At 36.7% G+C, this 22,097-nt stretch overlaps 1 protein-coding gene across 1 annotated transcript in view; it reads right to left on the reverse strand.

The window, feature by feature from the left end:
• The window catches only part of NALCN (sodium leak channel, non-selective), a 235,677-nt gene that overhangs the window by 27,337 nt on the left and 186,243 nt on the right, over nt 1–22,097 (reverse strand). Inside the window, exons 18-26 of the mRNA XM_069879312.1 lie at nt 12,977–13,050; nt 6,953–7,054; nt 6,459–6,528; nt 5,107–5,198; nt 4,837–4,959; nt 2,862–2,918; nt 2,372–2,492; nt 2,139–2,270; nt 614–781 (exon numbers count right to left, since the gene is read on the reverse strand). Coding sequence (XP_069735413.1) covers nt 614–781; nt 2,139–2,270; nt 2,372–2,492; nt 2,862–2,918; nt 4,837–4,959; nt 5,107–5,198; nt 6,459–6,528; nt 6,953–7,054; nt 12,977–13,050 — 939 coding nt within the window. The remainder of the gene's footprint in view (nt 1–613; nt 782–2,138; nt 2,271–2,371; nt 2,493–2,861; nt 2,919–4,836; nt 4,960–5,106; nt 5,199–6,458; nt 6,529–6,952; nt 7,055–12,976; nt 13,051–22,097) is intronic.

Raw genomic sequence — 22,097 nt, forward strand, 5'->3', positions numbered from 1 at the left:
TATTTAGGCTGACACATATCACTTAGGGAAAGCTGGGTCCCAAGACAATAGATTGGGTTATGATCAAGCAGTCACAGACCCTATGATGATGATGATGATGATGATTACTACTACCATAACTGCATAATCATGATCATAATAATAACAATGACAAAACAATGAGATCCAATCTGTGATGAACAATTGCATTGTCTCTGGTTGCCTCTTAAGAAGCTGGGAGGTAGAGACTTTCAGTTCAGAAACCAGATTTACTTTTGTTCTTGCAGAGCTGTCATACCCTACTTCTTATCTTCCTTCAGTAACCAGAAGAGTTAATAAGGGGTAGGGTTTTTTTCAGTAGTCCTCCTATGTAATTATGGCCAAATATGTACTGAATAGGTAATAAGATTTATAAAAGAATTATTACAGCAGCTTAATTCAGTATAAATGGAAATGAGTTACTTATATACCTAACTTTTAACCTGTTCTGTGATCATCTGCAGGGGTACCTACAATGAAAAGTAAACTGAGAACAAAATAAAAAATATTTGGAAACATAAACATTACAACAAAATGGTATGTTATTGCTCCTCCATATTTTCTTTTTAATGAGAATAAAATAACTGGCACATACCAAAAATATTTCTTTAAAGCCACTAAAGAGCTCTCGCACAACTTTTCGCATTTGAGGGACCAGTTTGAATATTCGAAGTGGTCGGAGGCAGCGGAGTACCATTAAGAGCTGAGCTCCAGATTTGGCAGGGACGTTCTGAGGCATCCAGCACAGGAATATCAAACTCACCTTGAGGAAACAGGGCAGGAAAAGGTAAAGAAGGATTAGGCTTACAATGTCTTACTTGACACAGATACAGCACAGAAGATCAATAAACACTTTTATTCCTTAAAATTAAAGGGAAGATTAAGGGAAAATCTCCAGTGCCCTGGCTGATTGTCCTAACTAATGGGCATCAGCTTCAGCCTGTCTTCCTTTCTGACTCAAAATCTGGTTTATTCTTTTCAGAAGATGGAACAGTTCCAAAAGAAGAAATAAAATTGGCTGATTCAGAGCAGGGACACAGACTACATTCTTGGAGCAGGCAGCACAACCTCTCTTCCTGCTTTTCATTTCACAGATTCTATCCTGCAACTGAGATACCAGTGCTTCTGACATGCTTTCATATTCTTTTAAGATCACCACAGGCACATTTGGAATATCCAAGCTACACTACTTAAATTTTTCTTCAGACAAGCAGAGAGATTCAGAGGGATTTCAAGAAACTAATACACATACGAATTGTGCATACTACAGTAGGAGTTCTGTATATGTATGCATATTTTTATTTATGCCAACAGTGGAATCTTTGATATAAATTAATCATGGCAAATTTTATGCAGCACATCTGTCTGGTGGATTAATCTAAGAAAGATTTAATCTAAATCCATCAAAGTCGTTTTGCTTCGTGATTTCTTCAGTTAGAAAATATTTCATACTGTATTATACTAAGCACTGGGTTTGACACATTTTGTGGTATGTATTGCCATAGGTGAAGAGGAAACAGCCCTCCATCCCCTGTATTTGATTGGAATGCAAGTAATTTCTGGGAGACAAAGAAAGCAGTAGAATTGTTTTTCCAGAGAGCTAGTGTATGGGATACAGGAGGATCTTGCTTTGTTTTCTTTCTGCGACAGCAACAACAGCAAAAAGGATGTGCTCTTGTGTCAAATGGTAGAGGAATTTGAAACATCTTCTATAAAGCATGAGAATTGTTGAGAGGGGAGGAAGCAATGAATGGCTAAGAAACAGATAATATAACAGTTCTGCATAAAAATGCTGAAGCAAGGTCAGACATCCCAAGCCTACTTTGGAATGAAATAACGTCTAATACTTATATCAACAAATAAACAATTAAAAGGGGCCATACAATGGCCTTACACTAATTGCCAGGTGCTTATCACATGTCAGTGATTTTTAGATGTCTAAACAAATATTTGAACATATAACTGACAGGACTGCACATGAACACATTGCACACAAATTGCACTACCACCTTAGCACCAGTGTGCAGAGTCAAAATTTGTAACATCAGCAAACACTTACAAATATGAACAGATCAAAGTTAAGAATGCTACAGAAATCTCCCATAAATATAAAAACTTACAAGATATATAAATATGTCCATAACTCCTCCAAAGTCCCTAATGACAGCTGTTGGTGTAAAAAACAAGCCATCTGCCATAATCTTCAGATTAAGCTCAATGCTCATGAATATTACAAAAACATATTCAGCAATCTGAAAATAAAAGCAGAGAATAGTCATAATTTAGGAATAGGCAGTGGAGAAAAACAAGGTGACTGTGCTTCATTAAACACAAGATCATTCAGTGACAGTACCTGGAGTGTTGGAGCATGCATAACTCTTCTAAAGGGGGATTCGAACATCATGGAAATGCAGGAGCATATAGTAACAATGATCATGACCCAGTCCAGGTAAGTAACCAAACCCAGCAAGTCACTGTGAACAATATATAAGGATAACCATTATAAAAATGCTAAAAGTGCTGTGTCACTCGTGTCTACATCAGTTAGGTGCTTTCCTATGAAAAATAAATTGAGCTGAGGGGTGTCAAAGATTTCAGTATTTCAGAAATGTGTAGTGAAACTAAGGAAGTTACATGCAAGTGAACAAGGAAAGTCTGATAAAAAAAAAAATCCTCTTCCTATTCATCTTCCACAAACAACTCCATGGAAAAAAACCTTTATTTTTGAAAAAAAAAGAAATACACATGTGCATGCACACATACACACATACATGCATGTGTGTGCTCACACACTTTTACTGCAGGCTTATGTGACCAAGCAAAGCTACTTTTGCAGTGCTTACTAAAGCTGATGGTATTTGGTATTTTTCACAGCTCCAGTAACAGGATCTGTTTTAGAACTATAAAAAAAAAAAGAAAAGATACAGTCATTTACATTTTATTTTAGTCAGCATTATAATTATACTATGTATCCATCACCTCAAAGTAATTTATATCCAAAATCAAGCCTACCTTTTATCTTGGCTTAATTCTAAAAGTCTGTGTAAGTTTCATTTAATTTTAGTCATATTATCAACACAGCTAGTATCCATTTAATTCATGGCATATCTGTAATTCCTCTAACAAATTACTAGTTTTTTGGGTCTCGCTTAAGTAAGCAAAGACTTAATTTTGTGTTTTGCTTGGGAATGGGGCAAGGTATAATCTGCTACTGAATTTCACATTTCAGAGCGCTTCCTCAGGAGTTCCTTCCCTTTACTTCAAAACCTCTTGGGCCTTACCCTCAGCTGATATACACAAAAATCATTCCACAAGCCCTATTTGTTTTATCACTTCTTCAATCATTTTTTGATGAATATTTCTAGTTTCTTCATATCTGAATTCTCCTATGAAATCACTGTGACTTACCTACCATATCCAAACACCCATTAGGCAGCCGGAGAGAGTAAGAACCACCCTGTGAGTAATAACCACATAGCTAGGTGACAGAGCTAAGTTTTTGCTCCAGCAATTATTTAGACTTTTTTACGCAAAGCAGAATGGCTTCAGCAGGAGAAGCTATGAGAGTCGTATCCAAGATGATCCCCTTGCCCTGGTCATTAGGGGCATTTTTTAGTTATGTTTCTTATCTTTATAGCAAATCATAACAGGACAGGATCTGCTCTGAGGTGTCCTATATCCCATGTGAAGGCTCTAGCCATTGGGATGTGAAATCGCCATCACTTCCTTGTTGAGCTCCAAGTGAAAAATGGACTGATCTAACTTGAGGCATTACCACCAGAAGAGATTCATGGTTATGAATTACAAAAATGCAAGATGCATACAAGGAGAACAAAAGGCATCTTCCACAGGCAAGATTCACCTACTTACACCAGTCAGTATATAGAATATACTTGTTTTCACGTCCTCTCACTGAACCCACTGATTTTTGCGTTTTCTTAAGCTCATACCTCTTCCCCACATTGTATATAGAGGCATTCCTCAGCCTTTTTACTAGAAGGAAATAGTATCCTTTGAAAAAGGTCTCTTAAATATCTTACTTGGCTAGGTGGGTAGGACAAGGACAATGAATAAAGTAGGTAGGTTTTAAATAAATGAAAAAAAAAAGACTGTTTAACAAAATCAGTTTATTCCTGTAAGTATTTAATTAAACTGTTTATAGTATAAATATCCTGTTACCCTTGGACACTCTACAATGCTAACAGGCACTGACATGTATTTGACAATTGGATGGGAACTCATGTTTGTGAGTTTTGTTTTGCTGTTTTAATCTGCAACTGCTTCATGGACCAGTGAACCACAATCAAGTTAGCAGTCGCATAAGCAGGCACCTGACTCAAGGATGTGCTTCTGCACAGGTGACAGAATACTTACACATGGCTATTGTCCAGTTGAGTATCTAAACTTCTCATTGTTCTACCTAGAAGTAATTTGTTGAAGGCCATAGAGAAAATTGATAGTAATGCAGGTGCTGAAACCAGGTCTTCCAAGGGCCAAGTTCATAGCCTTGAGCTATCTTCCATCTTGTGCTGTGTTTGCAAGGTGACATGCATTAACCCTCCAAAATTAGGGTGCCAACCATAGACAGGTGTTTAAAAGAAGAGCTATAAGAACATTTTATGTCTAGCTGCTTGATACACGCATGTTATTACTTCCTTTCCTTCAACAGCAAGACAGTCCATAGGCAGCTGACTGCCAGCTCGTGTGGTGACCATGTTACATGCATTTTTACTTTCAAAATAAAAATTAGACCTAGATTTCAGAGGACATGAAAGTAAATACTTGTTGGAGCCAATTGCTGATATGGAATAAACTTACGCGTTAAAGCGAGCTCGTACCACCACTCGGCAGAAATTCCTGAATTTGTGCTCCCGACCAACTATGAAGAGTGGTTTATCGAAATATGGATGATTCTCTCGCAGTTCCTCCTCTTGGACTTTCCTTTTGAAAGATAAACCTCAAATTATTAATTGATATGCATTGTACCCTTGCACTTTGTTCTTTTTGCATAACGACTCATATTTATACTTCATACAGAGAATACTTAATACCGAAAAGTGTGCACCCAGACTTTTGATTTTTAAATACCTTTTCATTTCAGCTTGTTCTTTTTTTTCTTGGATCATCTTTATCTCACTGTCTTCTCTCTGTGCATTTCTGTATCTCACTGTGTTGGAGTGCTAGAAGCAAAATGATTCCTTTTAAATGAGGTCTGTGGGTTGTTTTTTAATGTTTCAGATGAAAGAAAGATACGGTATTTTACATAGAAAGATAGAAATGAAAAGTCTTTATTTCCAAATGCACTGCACATCAACACAGTCAAGCATATTGTACAGTATCTATCTATGAACAGCACAAGGGTGCTTATTTTTAACAAGGTTAATTTCAGTTTTAATTTCATGCATGAGGTCCTAGCCAATGCAACTTTTAACTTTAAAAGCAAAGGTCCCGTAAGCTCAGTTGATCTCTCTGAACTGGAATGAATGCCATCAAAATTACTAAGGGCAAAGGCTGGGAAAGAAAAGACTGTAGACACCCTTTCGGATTCTCAAGCCTGCTGCATGTGCTGCCAGGTAGTGAGTAGTGCAGAACACAGAGGTAGTGACTGCAGAGCATAGGCAGGGTGAGAGAGAGGGAGGACAGTTGCCTGAGCTCATCCAGCAGAGGGTACAATCAGTATAATAATTCAGAGTTAAGCCAGTCTTTGAAGCACTCCTGGAGGGGTGATTCTGTGTATTACCTTTACTATTGGACATAAGAAAAGCCACATATGCTTCAAAATATTAGTTATCTACAGTTTCTTTCTACTACCATGCAGGGCAATTCATTAATTACTTCTTATGCAGTTGTTTTTAGTATGAAGCACATAAAGAAAGTGACTATCACAGTTTGGAAACGGAGGAACTGATATCACTCCTTGAATTTTCATAGTCACAGAGATCCACAAAACAGCATTATGAATTTGCAGAAGTGAAAATGCACATAACTACGTGAAATTACACCATAGTGAAATCTATGGTTACTTTTCTCCCTTTTAGTCTCTGTCCTCTGTCTGACCATTCTTGTGTTTGAAAAATACTGTTAAACTTCCACTGGAAATTTTGATGTGCTGTTTTGCTAGCCTGAGTGATTTGTGTAATTCCAGAATAAGGCTTTTTGAAGTGTCCTGGGTAGCAATTGTTGTGTTTCTAATGTAGGGTTTACAGCTCGAGTGAATCTATCTCAGTAAGTCTATCAATTAATTGAACATGCCAATTATTTTGATGATAATTCTAACACAATTAAAGTATTTGTTTTATGATTTCCTTTCAAGATTTCAAATGACAAATTGTAAATGAGATCATAGATAGACAATAGTCTTATACAAACATTTCTTATATAGTACATATTCTTATTTCTTACATTCTCAAATTGAAACCATCATTTCTATGAGGACTTACATCTTGAGTCAATGTTTCAAGAGATTTTCCTCTGCTGATTCGCTGGCTGTTGGAACCATGTCTCAGTGACCTGAAACAATCATAATCAATTTAACGATACATCTCAAAATGAAATTTTGACCTTTATAGGATGGCCATTATAAAGCACTGCTCTCCAGCCACACAATATCTCACATTCTTATCATTTTTCTCTCGCTAACATCAGAAGCTTATATGTTCTTCAGTTGTTTTCAATCTGCTCCAACATAAGCCAATCTCTTTCCTTCTGATCTTTAAATTGATAGCTTTGTAGATGGCAAAGGAAATGACATTTGAAATAAAAAGGCGTTTTTTTCCATTTGTGCAGTAGAATGAATTTCATTATGGTTACAATAAGGAATGTAGAACTCAGCAACTATTTTCAGTTTTTCACATTAGATACTACTCAAATTTAATTATTTCTGTCACCTTTATTTTAAAACTATTTTTAAACCATCCTTTCTCTCCATATTTACCTGCGTTCTTGTCGTATATGGTGCTGGACACTAAGTATTGACCTTTCCTTTGCAGGCTGCCCCTCAAAGGATCCACTCAGCATGCGTTGTCTAGTGCAGGCCCTATGAAAAAATATAATGATGGTAACAGACATAAATGATACCTTCTGAGGTAGTGCCTTCAGACAAGTCAGCTTGGCTTATTGGGAAACAAGCGGACAGCTTAACAGACAAGAACAATGAAACAAAAATGGACTTTCCATGAAAACATATTTCCAAGGCAATGGTTCTCATTTTGCAACACAACCGGTCAACTAATGATTCTTCTCCAAACCTTAGCAAGGACCGTCTTTAATGTTTTTTTTTATTTCACTGTAGAATTTATGGTTGCTCAAGACTTCACTAAGTGTGATAAGGGTCAAGCAATGCAGTACTCACCAGTAAAAACAGCTTCTCAGCAATAAAGATGACAGTAGTATGAGTGCAGTTGTCATTTTCGGGCACTTCCCTTTCAGGGCTGTATGTGGCAAATTATTTATGTACACACTCAAGACTTATAGCATATTTTTAGTGTTATCCTCCATAACTTGGACCATATATGGTGCAAAATGAAAAGCTGCACATCGCTGATATCCTGTAATATGAAACATCTTCTATTTGGGAATGCATTGAACTTGCAGCATTTTGATGTGTGTTTTTTTTTTTTTACTGGTTTGCTCATTTGTTTCGTGAGAAACACATTTTTCATAGAAATGAGTACTTGTTGGTTAGTAAGAGTACTACAGCTAAACAAAGCATGCAAATCTTTATTTTGATGGCTACATTGAAATGGATTTGTTTAAGAAAAAAGAAAGCTTTCTAATAAAAAAGCTCACACAAATACTTTGATGGCTGAGACATGGAATTTCAACATCGGAAAAATATTTTAACTTCCAGGAATGCTGCAATTTTAAGTTTACACAGTGCATACCTTATTGGTCATTTTGTATTATGCAATCATTCAGAGAAACACAAGACACAGCTGGCAATATTTCATACTTTTTAATGAATTGAATCTCCATTTTTTTGAAAGCATGAAAGAAACTGCAAGATATTGCAATAACCACTCTATTCTCCAGCCTACTGTAAAGGCAAGATAAGCGCTATCCTTGACAGCATGGGATGATCATGCTTGATGGCAAAAGGTGTTCCAGGCATGTCCTTTTCCCAGTGTGACTTTTTTTCTCCATTGTTCTCCACTATTCTCCTTTTGGATTTGAACACATAAATAATAAGAGTAGGGATCCAAAGTGAGATCTGAAACAAAAATGAGAAGCTTGGAATGCTTGCCAATGTCATTACTGCCAATCATACTAGCATGCTAGGAAAATATATTTTGCTGCACTTGTTAGAGAAGACACTAGGTTACAGTACACTGAATTGAAGCATCACGTCATTTCAGAAAATGACTGTATCTTATAAAACACAGCTTATCTTGGCAAATTCACAAACATTTTAATACCAATGGATTTTAAGCATTATATTATGGAGTTGGATACTACATAACATTGTCACAGAAGACAATAGAGATATCATCTAAATACTGTGCAATTTTCTTGTAAAAAAAGACCCAGACAAATTTATTTCCTGAAAATAGATCGTACCTAACTCCATTAAAATGACAAACCAGTTTTTCCCAAGAGAGACAATGGAAAGTTCTTGAGTCTAACTTCTGTATAGAGGCTTCCTGCTGTGACAAAGAGGGTTACTTATCTCTTTTTTCCTGTAAATATAAATTACTGTGCTCTTCTTTTAACAGCTAGAAATTATTTTCTTGACATGGAAAAGTGACTTGCACATAAACTTTTCATTTCCTTGTACAGTGAGTTACATAAACTCTAAACAAGAATATTAAATGCTCAAGCAATAAATTCTTTACCTGACTAATGAACAAGACGGCTTACTTGATTATTAATGGTATAATAAAAACCATATAGATCTATACATTTGACAGCCTCTCTCCAGGCATTCTCCACTTGAGTGGAGAATGTACACTTATGTGCTTATGCCTTGCTTCCCCCTGCTGTTGCAGGAGGGTATGGATCCCCTACAAATTTCTGTATTTCTTGCTGTCCTCAAGAGGGTGTTTTGGATATCCTCTGGCATCTTACACATCACTAGATGTCCATATGTGGACAACTTCACTGAATTCTTGGTCAGTTAATTCATTTAATGATGTTTGGCAGCTATCATAAAGTTTGGGTGCAATCATGCTATCATGATGTTTGGAAGTAATCATACAGTAGGCATCTAAAGACAAAGCAGTCAGCTTAAGACCCCACTGGGCTCCACTGACTATACAGGCTAGACCTCTGTCAACTAGATGATAGAGATCATCATTTAGCTCACAGGCATATCTGGTAGTCTGGAGGTGAATTGCACAGTCAGAACAATTTGTGCCACCGTGTTAAAAATTTAATCATGTGTGGTTTGCAAACTGGATATAAAAAATGTTTTCTTGACTTGATACATCTTCCTGTAGCTGTATCTTTTGCTCTTTCTTCTACCATGAAGGAAAATTACCTTTTTTGAAGGTAAAATTGCTCCTTCAATCTTCTTATACCACCTCTATGAAATATTAGATAGGTTCTTCTTCACTTATGGAGGAATAAGGAAGTTATGAAAAAGAAGACAAAAGAAATAGGTCAAGCTTCTAGACTCTGTACTCGCTTTACAGAACTCTGAAAACAGTCCATCAGCTGTAAACTACATGCTTCAAATTTGCCCCGAAAAGCACAAATACAATACAATATCCTGAAAAAGAATATGTGGCTTAGTGGTTTATCAGAAAGCCAGGCTACAGGTGAAGATCATACAGAACAATACGATATTGGGGTACCACATAGTTTGTATTACCTCTGAACAATTACGAGGTCCAAACTTTTGAAGTCCTTCAAACTATTTCACGCTTTGGAACTCCTGAAAAATAAGCAGTGGACAGAGTGTTCACGTGGAATTCTTAGAGCTAATGTAAAATATTAAATGTTTTGACCAATAATTCAAAATACTATACCTTTAATGGGTATTCTGAGGTTTCTTGCAGAGTGTATGCATATGGATCATGCTTGGACTTTTTAGAGAGGCAACCTTTCTGCAACAAGTGTTCACTTATCTTCCTTCATTCCAATATAACAGTGTTCTGTTGTTTTTCTGTTTTATTTTAATAAGTGAATACTTACGTAGTAACTGCAACAACTGCATGTATTACTATGTCCTTTTATTCTTGTTCTCCCCAAAAAGTGCTCACATTGAAGTCTTATTTATATGGTTTGCTTCAGTAAAATCCTCAATTATCCTTACCAAGTCATTTTAAGTTCTCTTCCGTATAACTGGGAACATATGGTTAAATGTGACAACCTGAGATCCATGGGGAATTCACCTGATGATAAGTGTTCTAGTGTTTTTCTCTTTAATTTTATAAAGTTAGTTCAGTTAGGCACTGCTTGAATAGCAAGCAGAATGCATATTTTCACCACAGCTACACTACTGTCGGGGAAAAATACTATTATCTTAATTTGGCTGGTAAAATAAAATGAATTATTAATGCAATCTGAATAACCCATGGCTTTTCTTTATCATGTTTTTGTTTTTTCCTTTAGAGACTTACAGAAGGAAACAAGAAAACAACCACTTTTTTCTTTTATGGCAGGAGCCAGATTAAGGTTTAGCTGGAATTTGGCCCATCTTATTTTCTCCCTGCATAACCTCACAACATCCTTGTAGTCCTCTTGAATTGCCTGCCCCTTCTTCTAAAGGTCATAAACTGTCCTTTTTTTCCTGAGTTCTAGCCAAAGCTCTGTTCAGCTGCTCTTCTTCCTCACTGATGTATCTTTTGGCATGTGGGTACAGCTGGCTCCTGCACCTTTAAGATTTCTTTCTCTGTAGAACTCCACTGCATCAATACTAGTAACACTGTCATCAACATGGAAACACTGGCAGTCTTCAGGCCCGCTATTGGCTATGCTCCTTCAGCACGCTCAGCGGATACACCATAAACACAATTTTCTTATGCTGTAAGAGAGACATTGGAGATGTCACAAAGCTTATTTAGCAATTTTGAGGCAATAATAAAGAACAATAAAGTATTTGTTCCTTTTTCTCAGGAGGAGAATAAGACTGCCTCTTTGTAAACGACTTACAAGCATCCCAAGAAAGCATTAGAATACATATGATCCCATGTATTTTTTATTTCACAGAATTTTCTCCCCTTTTCTCTGTGTTCTTCAGAAGTTCATCACTGATGACCCAGGAAGTAGATGGGAAAGCACAGTAAATGTAGATCAAATTAATAGATTAAACACTTTAATTAAATAAATTAATTGTTTAGTAAATGAAGTTTCTTCATCTGCCTCTGAAACTTTTCTTCAGAGGAATTCAGGTGAACTGATGAGAGGTCCTCCTAGATACAGAACTTTGGCAGTAGCCATGTTTTGAAGGATTAAGTGGAAGTCAGTAGAATTGAAACTGGAAGGATTGATTTCTGATTCTGTCCTGGTACCTCTGAGAACTTAATGAAGTCCAGACAATGGTTTGCTTGGATTTCCCTCCCACTCTGCTTCAGACTTCTGAAAGAAGAAAGATTTATGTTGACAGAAGAGTTCATCATAATTCTGAATCTGAAGGACTCAGGTTTTTTTCTTCTATGTAAGAAAGAATAGATGGTCAGACGTCACAGATGTTTTTTTAAAAAAATATTAAATATAAAGAAGTGGGGTATTCTCTTTGTCTACATGTTTTCTTTGTCGTACAGTATAAGAAACTTGTCAAACAAACTGACATTTTTTAATCCTAGAGGTGTAAATAACATTACAGCAGTTGTACTCTAACATAGAATTACATTACAAATGTTTTACTGAAACACTGCCTGTATCTAAAACCATATTTTTAGAAGTTTTTTGATTAGGAGAAAGAGACTTGTATTTGATAGATCTATCTGTGACAGCAATGCCTGTAAAATCAAGGTATATTAATGTAACTGAAAGAAATACCTACAAATAGAGCCCTAAGTTTGTTAAAATGGAATCCTTCTGGTTTGTATTTACAGTTCTCAATAATATTTTGACTAAGAGATTCATTTGAATTAACAATTGTTCATGTTTTTATTACCATGGTTTAAAGACATATAACCTTTCACATTGCTTTCTGCAGTTGTCCCTGTGCTGTATTGTTACAGAGTATTAAAAAAAACTAGAGCTGTAATATTTCTCAAATGGCATGTAATTACAAGGCACTTTTCAAGAAACTTCACACTGAATTCCTAGTGCACTGCTTCTCATAAACCACCACCATGCTTAACCTAATCCCACAGCTGTACTTCCCAGATTCTGTTTATACTGCTTATTTACCCAAGATCAATCATTCACAATATTCTGGAGACGCACCTGCTTTAACAATAGTGTAAGAAAATATAAGAAAAAGAACAATCTTTAAATTGTTGGCATTGCTAATTGACCTCATATCAATGACAGTAACTCTAAAGTAAAACCAAAGGTAGCTCAAAAGAGTGCAGCATGGTGTTATCCACATGGTAGCTTTAGACATGGGTCTTAGAGACTTAGGAATGCACTACTTACTTACAGTGCAGAGTACTTACTTGATATGGAGTATCAAAATTAATGATATTATTAAGACATTCAGGAAATTCTTTTATAGAAGTCATATTTCTGAGATCTTCATTATACATTTCCTACTTGGAATATGATTAGCTGTCATCTATGCTTTTTAGTGTACAGAAAGTTTAGGAAGATGTGAAAAGAGCTGAAAATTGATCTTTCTGCATGACACATGATTCAAATGCATACTGAAGAACAACTTCTCTCTTGTTGCTGTTCAAGCATATAATATATCCAGAGAAAAGAGCAATTTATCTTTGGTAATGAAGGCAGTAGTTTACTACAAAAGGATACACTATCATAAATATTATATATACTGTAACATTCATGACAAACAAGGTTATGAGAAATCAGAAGACAGTCAAAACAATATCAAATCACTGCTGACTCTTACCTTAGAATTTTATTGATTGCTGTCTCTTTTTCCAGAAGGTTCCTTGCTCTGATGCTGAAAACAGATTTACGGAGCTATAAAAATAATAATAAAAAAAAGAGTGTACTTTTTAATGGCTGTAAAATAAAGCATATGTATTTGACACACCAACAAAACACTATGATGCTGAGTGTATGTCAAATTAAACATACAATGTTCTCTGTCATAAAGCTGTTTTTCACAGTCTGTGACATGGGTGTTGTTTTCCAGGAAAAGTGTGGTAGAAAACATCAAAATGGTCATAAATAGCAAATTCCTTGAGGGACATGTAAAAGCCTAGCCTTATCTTGCAGCTTTCAGTCTTCTGATCCCAAACCTTTGTTAGTTCTATGTGAGGTATAGCAGATAGTTTTGTTTACTAGCACTAATATTATTCTCTTTATGACAGATTTCTTTTCTTCTCTGATTGGCCAAGTCACACCTTTGTCTTGATCCTTGCTACTCTTCCTCCACTTCCGATTTTATCTAGGCTAGATTATGTTCTGGAGATGTCTTGACTATACTGAAGAGCCAGCTCACAAATCTTAGATCACAGAATCACAGAACAGTTTGCATTGGGAGGAACCCTAAAGATCATTCAGTTCCAATCCCCCTGCCATGGGCAGGGACAAATTCCACTAGATCAGGTTACCCAAACCCTCATCCAACCTGGCCTTGAACAATTCCACAGCTTCTCAGGGCAACTTGTGCCCCACCACCATCACAGTCAAAAATTTCTTAATAACTAATCTCAATCTACCCTCTCTCAGCGTAAAACCATTACTTCTTGTTAGGTGAGATGAAAGTAGGTCTCCTGTTCCTCCTGAAACCAGGCCTGCCTGCCTGTTCTTGCCCTTGCCATCTTCACTACCCTATTTTTCCCTTTTGCCCCACCCCAATGTACAGTAAAAATTGTGGTGAGCAAAACATACTTGTGTTCGTCTCTGGTCATGTATAGTGTTTTATGTCATACTCGTGTGGAAAGGAATTCCCGGGCCTTAAATGAAAGGATTGAGATAAATGAAAATATAAGCACTTAATTCCTAAACAATTAGTAAAAAACACGGCAAATGAAGGAACAAATCAGAGCTCAAGAATTTAACTGATGAATTGAACCTGTGATGAAGAGATAGCCTCTGGCACCTTCTAAGACTTAACTCTGTCAACTGTTTGGAGATCATTATCTTGAAACAAATGGCTGAGAGAGATACAGCAGCTCCCAGCAATATGTGCTCTGGTTTTGATTGACATAAAATGGGACCTTTAAGCACATCTCTTTAAAACTATTTATTATAAATATCGGATTCGTTTAATTGATCTGTGTCTGACCTAAGGATGCAAGTAACAGATTTCTAAAACACTACCTGAAATCTAGCATCACTCAACAAACAATTTTGCTGGAACTTCTCTCAAGACTCAGATTGAGTCTGATTCACAGTAAAATGTCTTATTTTGAAGAAAAATAGAAGCCTGGAAACTACCTTAAAACTTTTGGCTGTCCTTAATAACATGGCTATTACTTTTTAAGACACATCTGTAACAGCAAACTACAATCTTTTTTCTAACACTTCAAGTGTGGCCCCTTTAACCTTTCTGAAGTCCTAACCAATCTCAGTACAGCCTGTAGAAGAACATAGACGATTTCAGAACACCACTATTATGAGATTCTGTGGGTTTCTTAAAAGAACCTCCAACTTGAAAATGGAAATGAAGTATTAGGATTCCAGGTAAGATTAAAAAATAGTAACAGCATTGTTGACTATTTCAATATGAAAAAAAATTGTTCCATTGCCTGGATATGGTTAACACCAAAAGAAACTGAAAATCACAGTATGAGATACACCATTATATTAAATATTGTGTAGGGGTAAATATTTCATATATTAAAACATATTTGTGTAGTTTTTTAGCTCAGTTGCAGTATCTCAGCACAGGTTTAGTGGACTTATCAGCATAGTACCTTATTATGAATTTAGACATAAGTGAAAATGGTGAAAGCAATGTCAACTCTTCCATATCTTTTTTCTTCTAATGTCAGTGTTTAGTAACTGGAATCCCAGATAATTGAATTTTCATGTTATTGCAAATGTGTAAAAAAAAATCTGAACCACAGCAGTACCTATCCTTTTGTAAGGTGTTAGCCAATAATTTTTTTAGGGTTCAGCTAGGAACATCAAACTTATGGGAATGGTGAAGGTAGAAAAAGAGCTTTCTTGTTTCAGTTGTTTTTTCCTATTATAAATAATTGCTTTAGAATAATTGCAATTACATCAAACATCAGAGAAAAAAAAGCATGCTGTCTACTGATGTGTTATGCCCATTTATTTCTAATAACAATTTTTTGCTTGTTAACATCTTAGAAAGTGAAAAGATTTCAAACAGAGAAAGCATTAATTTCCTTTCAAATATCCAGTCTTTGCTCATTTGATTTCAGAAAAAAAGCTGGGGCAATTAATTTTTTCCTGAAATTTTCTACAGCTTCCTATATGGCACAGACCACTTCTATTAGGTGTTTAAAACAGGTGTCAGAACACCTCAGCATTAAGCAAGCAGCCCAAGCAGGGAAATTCACCCAGGCTGTCAACGAGGGAATGTGGCCTGGGAAAGTGGGAGTGAAGAGTTGACTTCTTGACAGACTTTACAAGGAGGCTGGGCACTGGAACAGATAGTGCTTCCCCAAGCCAAGTGTTAAACCATCTAGTGCCAGCAACGAAGAAAAGCTGTTAGCAGGTCTAGGCCAAGGGCTACTTACATCTGGCACGTTCATCTACCAAAGACTGCTGAATCCTCCCTCTAGGCAGCAAGACTAACAAAGACGGAGGCAGTGGCTGATGTCTTCCATAAAAGCGTACTGCTAAATCCCTTGCATGCCTCCCTTGCAATTATTTGACACTGTGTTCTTGATGCCTTCAATGAACATCCTAGTAGTCTGATGGAAACTTGCAGGGTGCAGCCCTGTACTCTAGTATTTGGCCACCACACAGCCAGATTTGCAACACCCACAGAGCCAGAGAGATGAAGTGAAGCAGTAAGAAGGAGCCCACGTCTCGAGCCACTAAGAAGGTGGAGAAAAGACGGGGTTCTAGTTTCTTCTGACAAAGCTGTTCATCAATTTCATTCCGTGATGCTTAAACAAATAAATGCCTAAGAGGGCATGGGAGTGGGGAAAGGGACCAGAACGTAGGGTGTTGCACCAGGTTATTTGTGCCAAAAAAAGTGCATTTACTTTTCCTGCACTTTTTTTCGGAAGGACTTGCTGTAAAACTTGTTCCTGAGGCAGTACTTGGGCGTTGACCCTAGTCCAAGTGTACCCAATGTCTGAGGCTTAGGAGTAGTTTGGAAGGTTTGTTAACATCCTTTCTACCTCTGCATTGTGATGGAATCCAGACTGGAACCAGGTATCCAGTCCTTTAATCCAGCAATATATGAACATGCACAAGAACCTACATTTTGATGCCTATGGATCTCAGTGGTCCAAAACAGAATGGATAATGCAACCCAGACACATCCAAAGATTACAGCTTTGGAAGATGATGGTTCTCACTGCTCTTTAGGACCTAGAAGTCCTTGCTTCAGCAGAACCCTGATGAATTGATCTTAAGTTCAATATATGCAGAAGCAGCAATACAAGAGAATATTTTAAATATGCATGATTCACCAGTTTCTCACATTTAAAAGAGCCAGCAGTCAGTCAAGGAGCAACGTGTATATGTCAATATGCGTGTTGAAGAAAATCAAACATTACTATAGACTTTCAAAATGTGTCTCTATTTCTCTATTGGAGGCATAAAACATTGCTTCCCATTTAATGTTCCAAATTTGCATAGCACACCAGCAAATGCAATGGAACTGTACAAACAGAAAATGGTGGTGATGATCGATATTTTGTTTAATAATTTCTATATGTAGCATTCTGCTGTAGAAGGAGGCTGGCAATTAAAACTCCTGATAACTGCTGAGTCCTTGGATGTTGCAGAGGAAATTATTAACAGTGTTAATGTGCAAAAGACATTACTTGATCCAGTTATGTGGAATTAATAAGTGCATTATACACTGCTGAGGTTATTTTAGTGTATATCTGTTGAGCCTGCTGGGTCTTTTATTACAGATCATGACATACTTTGAGGACACTTGCAGTGTATCTTTATTAGCCATTATTTATTTATTTATTTACTTATCGACTTTTTTATGCAGCCTATAAGTATACCCAGTACAGAAACAACAGTGCCTTATAGCCTTCTGCAGTTTTTTTTTAACATGAGAAAACATCCTGGAATCACCTAAGAGCACCTGATTACTGTTAAATATGTTTTCAATAACACATTTTAAAGAAATCCTACAGGTTACTTTAATCTTTAAGGAACAGCTGTGGCAGGTAAGCAAATTACCAATAATACTATTTCCTGGGTGAAAAAGTTTTAGATGGAAAGCTTGTCCTCCTATGAAGCCATGAATAAAACTCATGCCTTGGATCCGACATTGCTTTGAGTATATTTACACAGATATGCCAGTAGATACAAAATTAGGAGATCTGCAGATCATGCCTTTTCCACAAGTGCTGGCACCCTTCACTGCTGCTGTTGGCAGGACAGACTACAGGCAGCCAAAATGACTCAGTCCAGTCAGTGTGAACTCAATCTGAATGCTATATCCTATAAAAACTCATTTGTCCAAAATGACAAAGAGCAATAAACCACTGTAAATGTTGTAAACGAAGCTAAACCACAGAACATTGTTGCTCTGCAAGTGCCACCCGCTGCTTTGAAAAGGTACTGCAGACATTTTAAATGGTAATACTTATTTAGTAGTCTATGTGAAAAAATCCGGGCTTTCTATTCTGGAAAAAGAAATTAGTTGGCATAAGATTAAAAGCAAAGTAATGTGGGACTGTAAATTTGCTCGGTGACAGTTAATGATTGTGGATCAGTTCTACAGCCTAGGTGTATTGGCACAGCACTTCTGACTTCAGGGGATCTATGCCAATTCGTAACAGCTAAGATATGGCTCAGTGGTTTTAAGTTTTGAGAAAAGCTATTCATTGTTGAGGTTTTGATATATTTTCCTAGTGACATGTTTGTGCACAAATCTCAGCAAGCACTTCACAAAGCAATTGTTTTCAACCAGAACTTGACAGAGAATTGTATGCTGTCAACAAGTAAAAACTGTGGTGATGTAGTACATTATTTTTGAATCAGACCACCGCAGAGTTGGCAGAAGAGGTGGGTGTTCTGCCACATAAGGCAAGACAAGGTCATAAGTATGTAATGAGATATAAATGTCTGAAATGTTTGGTTGACAATGGAAAGAAAAAGTGTATGAGATACACTTCTCTAGGGCAATTTATTGTCTTATGTGAAAACTAGGAATTTTAGCTTAGTGCTGTTAATAGCAATTGCTTATAGGCAACTGCAGGACTGTATCGGAATAGTCTTTTGTACAATGCCAGAAATTCCAAATAAGGGGAAAAAAGTAATCCAAAACTTCTGCTTCAGTTTGGAATTTGTTAGATACCAGTTGATGGTTTATGTAGACTTGCAGAATGAACAGATTGTTAGGTATTATATAGTTATTTAAACATGTACAGCTTCTAGGGAAAATATGAAGAATCAGTTCAATAAGCAACGTATCAGAGTGATTTTTAGGAAGCAGCGAGAAACTATTTGGGCAGAATCTATTTAAAGCTTGAGCATTCCATTAAATACAGGATAGGGAATGGCCTCAAGCTCCACCAGGGGAGGTTTAAGCTGGACATTAGGAAAAAAATTTTCATGGAAAGGGTCATTGGGCACTGGAACAGGCTGCCCAGGGAGGTGGTTGAGTCACCTTCCCTGGAGGTGTTTAAGGGATGGGTGGGCGAGGCGCTTGAGGGGCATGGTTTAGTGTTTGATAGGAATGGTTGGACTCGGTGATCCGGTGGGTCTTTTCCAACCTGGTGATTCTTTGATTCACAGGAGTTTGCTGTGTAGCCTCTCAAATTCATACATTATTATTTGTTTGAGAGCCTTCTGCCTATGCATACTTGCCTTGATGAGATCAAACTCTATCAAAATGAATGTGACAAAAATATGAAGAGTGATGGAATTCCAAATTGCAAGTTTTTGGTAGGTACCTAACAAATTCTTCAAAAGAATTTAAGCAGGTTAAGTGACTAAGTCCTACAGAGATCAGTAGGGAATTTCTTAAGCTCTTTTGAAAACTTTGCGTAATGCCTACAGAATCATAAAGGATGCAGTTACAAGAGACCTCTAGAGCTCACCTAATCCATTTCTCTCTCTCAAAGCAGAACTATTTTCATTTGAACTTTGAAAATATGGCCCTTGGTGAGGCTGTCCTATATAAGAAACAGGCTTGCTAAACAGTCAAGAAAGTGGTTTAGGACTAGATTAAGTGCCACCAGGAGTCAAGGGCTGTCCCTTTTGATCAGGTGTCTAGAATGAGAAGTGGGCATAATCTTCTTAAGTCTTGGGAGTCATTGACCTGAAATGGCCTTAATTCTTTTTGCAGCCCTTGATTGCTGCCTATCTCTTCAGGAAAGCCATGTTCTTCTAATTAGATGACTACTGGTCTGGAAAATCTACCTGTCCTTTCATAATCAAGAGTCTTTTTCAATTAAGTGTGAGAATGTGAATAAGGCTAATATTGGCATACTAATACAACCCTGACAAGCTTTATATATATAACAGTCTACCTCAGACACGTAGTGGAGCAGCTCCAGGAAGGGAGGAGAACCCCTCTCTTCTATATCTTGTTGTACTATGGTTGTGTTTTTCCCTTTGGCATATCTGAGTTTTTTACTTCCAGTGGTTTAATGGGTAAGTTTTTCATAGAATCATAGAATGGTCTGGGTTGGAAAGGACCTTTGAAGGTTATCTAATCCAACCCCTATGAAATAAACTAGGATATCTTCAACTAGATCGGGTGGCTCAGAGCCCTGTCAAACCTGACCTTGAATATTTTCAGAGACGGAGCATCTACCACCTCTCTGGGCAACCTGTTCCAGTGTTTCATCTCCCTCATCATAAAAAAATCCTTCCTTGTATCTAGCCTGAATGTACCCTCTTTCAGTTTAAAATCCTTACCTTTTTTCTTACTGCTACAGACCCCACCAAAAAGTCTGTTCCCATCTCTCTTATAAACCACCTTGAAATACTAAAAGGCCATAATAAGGCATCCCTGGAGCCTGCTCTTCTCCAACCTGAACAACCACAACTCTTGCAGCCTATCCTCATAGGAGAGATGTTCTACCACCTCCATGCCTCTCTTTTCATTCCAAACCAATACACACTCTTTTCTGTTAAAATACAGCAGCAATAAAATTTTTGCCATGTCTGAATTTTGTTAGAAGAAACAGAAAGCATATGATCAGCCCCTTGTGTCTTACTGCATCTTCAGAGTCTTTGCATCAAACCCTTGTGAAAAAGCAATTTAAAATTATCAGAAGTCAGAGACGGGCCACAACAAGCACAGTCTTGTTACTATTGCAGTTCTGTGTTTTCTGCTCTGAAGGCAGACACAGTCACAAAAGTTAAACATTACCAGCTGAAATGTGTATGTGGTGAAATACTTAATGAGGAAGTGCATTCTTCTATAAATTGATTATTTAGACATAGGGACACTGTTACACATCCATTTTATCTAAAAATAAATGAAATCTTTAAAAATTGCAAAGTAGGCAAAGAGATCTCCTGATTAATTTTCAGAATATCTGAAATACATTACAGAATTTACATATATCAAATTCATTATAACAATCTGATGAGAGCAGACATGGGACAAAAATAATCTTCTTTGAAAATAAAGACTGTAATGAGCAAAAAATGCTGGATGCATAACCATTCTTATTACAGCAGGTAGATTGTTTTAATGACTTTTCTGAGTATTATAGTTAGAAAGATTTCGGCAATATCTTGTGAATGACATAAATACGTAAGACTGAAGCATTCAGCCGTGTTTAATTAACAACTGATATAAAGAAATTGACATTATAGGAGAGTTCTCAGACATTCAGTAAAAGGAGATCAAGACCAAGTTTGAATGACTATTGTTGATACTTCTACACAAGTTTCTGCAAGAATTACTTCAGAAAAAATGCAGCATTTATTAGCATTTAAAATAAATAATACTTTCTACATGGAATTAATGTGAAATTATACTTTATAGGATTTTGGTGTATTCAAAATTAATGCGCTATAATTATTCTTTCAAATTACTTAGAGAAAAGAATAATCAGGAACACAACAGAATACTGTTGTACTTTTTGTGCCTACATTGTACCTTGCACAATGGACTGTCCAAAGTAAAGTTCAGATGAGGCTGATTAGCTCAGGACTGAAGTTTATTACAATAAGAAGTAGAAATTCTAGAAATGACAATTTATGAATAAATATTCTATTCTTTTTTTTTTTTCTTTTCTAAGAAGGAAAAAAATACAAGTAAAGTTTATGAGAATGTCTTCATACCTGATAATTTTCTGAAAGATATCTTGGGACATTCTTGTCTTGAATAAAAAAAAAGCTACGCCTTAGAAAAGTTGAAAAGCTATTTCATGTTTTACAGTTACAAATACTTTCTGAAAGGAGAAGTCCTTTAAGAATACTCATGGTTCTTCTTGCAAGAAACAGAATAGCTAATGTAAGAAGCTGAGCACAGATCAGGAAAAGACATGCTGGAACAAATTGCCAGATTAAACAACAAGATCTTATCAAGAATAGGTCGCATGTCTCAGCAGCTCACAAATGGAGTATCTATGATGTTAACCAAACATGCATTAAAAGTTGTGGGCAATCTTGTTCATTCAATTTGTGTGTGAAATTGTAAGCAGATAAAATCATAAACTTCCCCTGTGGTGTTGAGAGACAACAATTTCTACATAAATAGGAGGGCACTGATCTCCAGGGAGCCATTCAGACCCTTCCTGGAGGAGGCTTATAATAGCGTTGATGTTTGTATTCCATCCCATCTAACTTCACTGGTTATCAGCAGGATCGTATCTGGGAATCAAGCCAAATAGGGAAAAAAAAACAAACGGGTGCAAAACTCAGCAACCCACCTGCAAGGCAATACAGGTCATTGTTAACATATTACCTTGGTGCTCTATTCTCTG

Source organism: Phaenicophaeus curvirostris, chromosome 1, assembly GCF_032191515.1.
Source record: "Phaenicophaeus curvirostris isolate KB17595 chromosome 1, BPBGC_Pcur_1.0, whole genome shotgun sequence".
NCBI classification, from domain to species: Eukaryota; Metazoa; Chordata; class Aves; order Cuculiformes; family Cuculidae; genus Phaenicophaeus; species Phaenicophaeus curvirostris.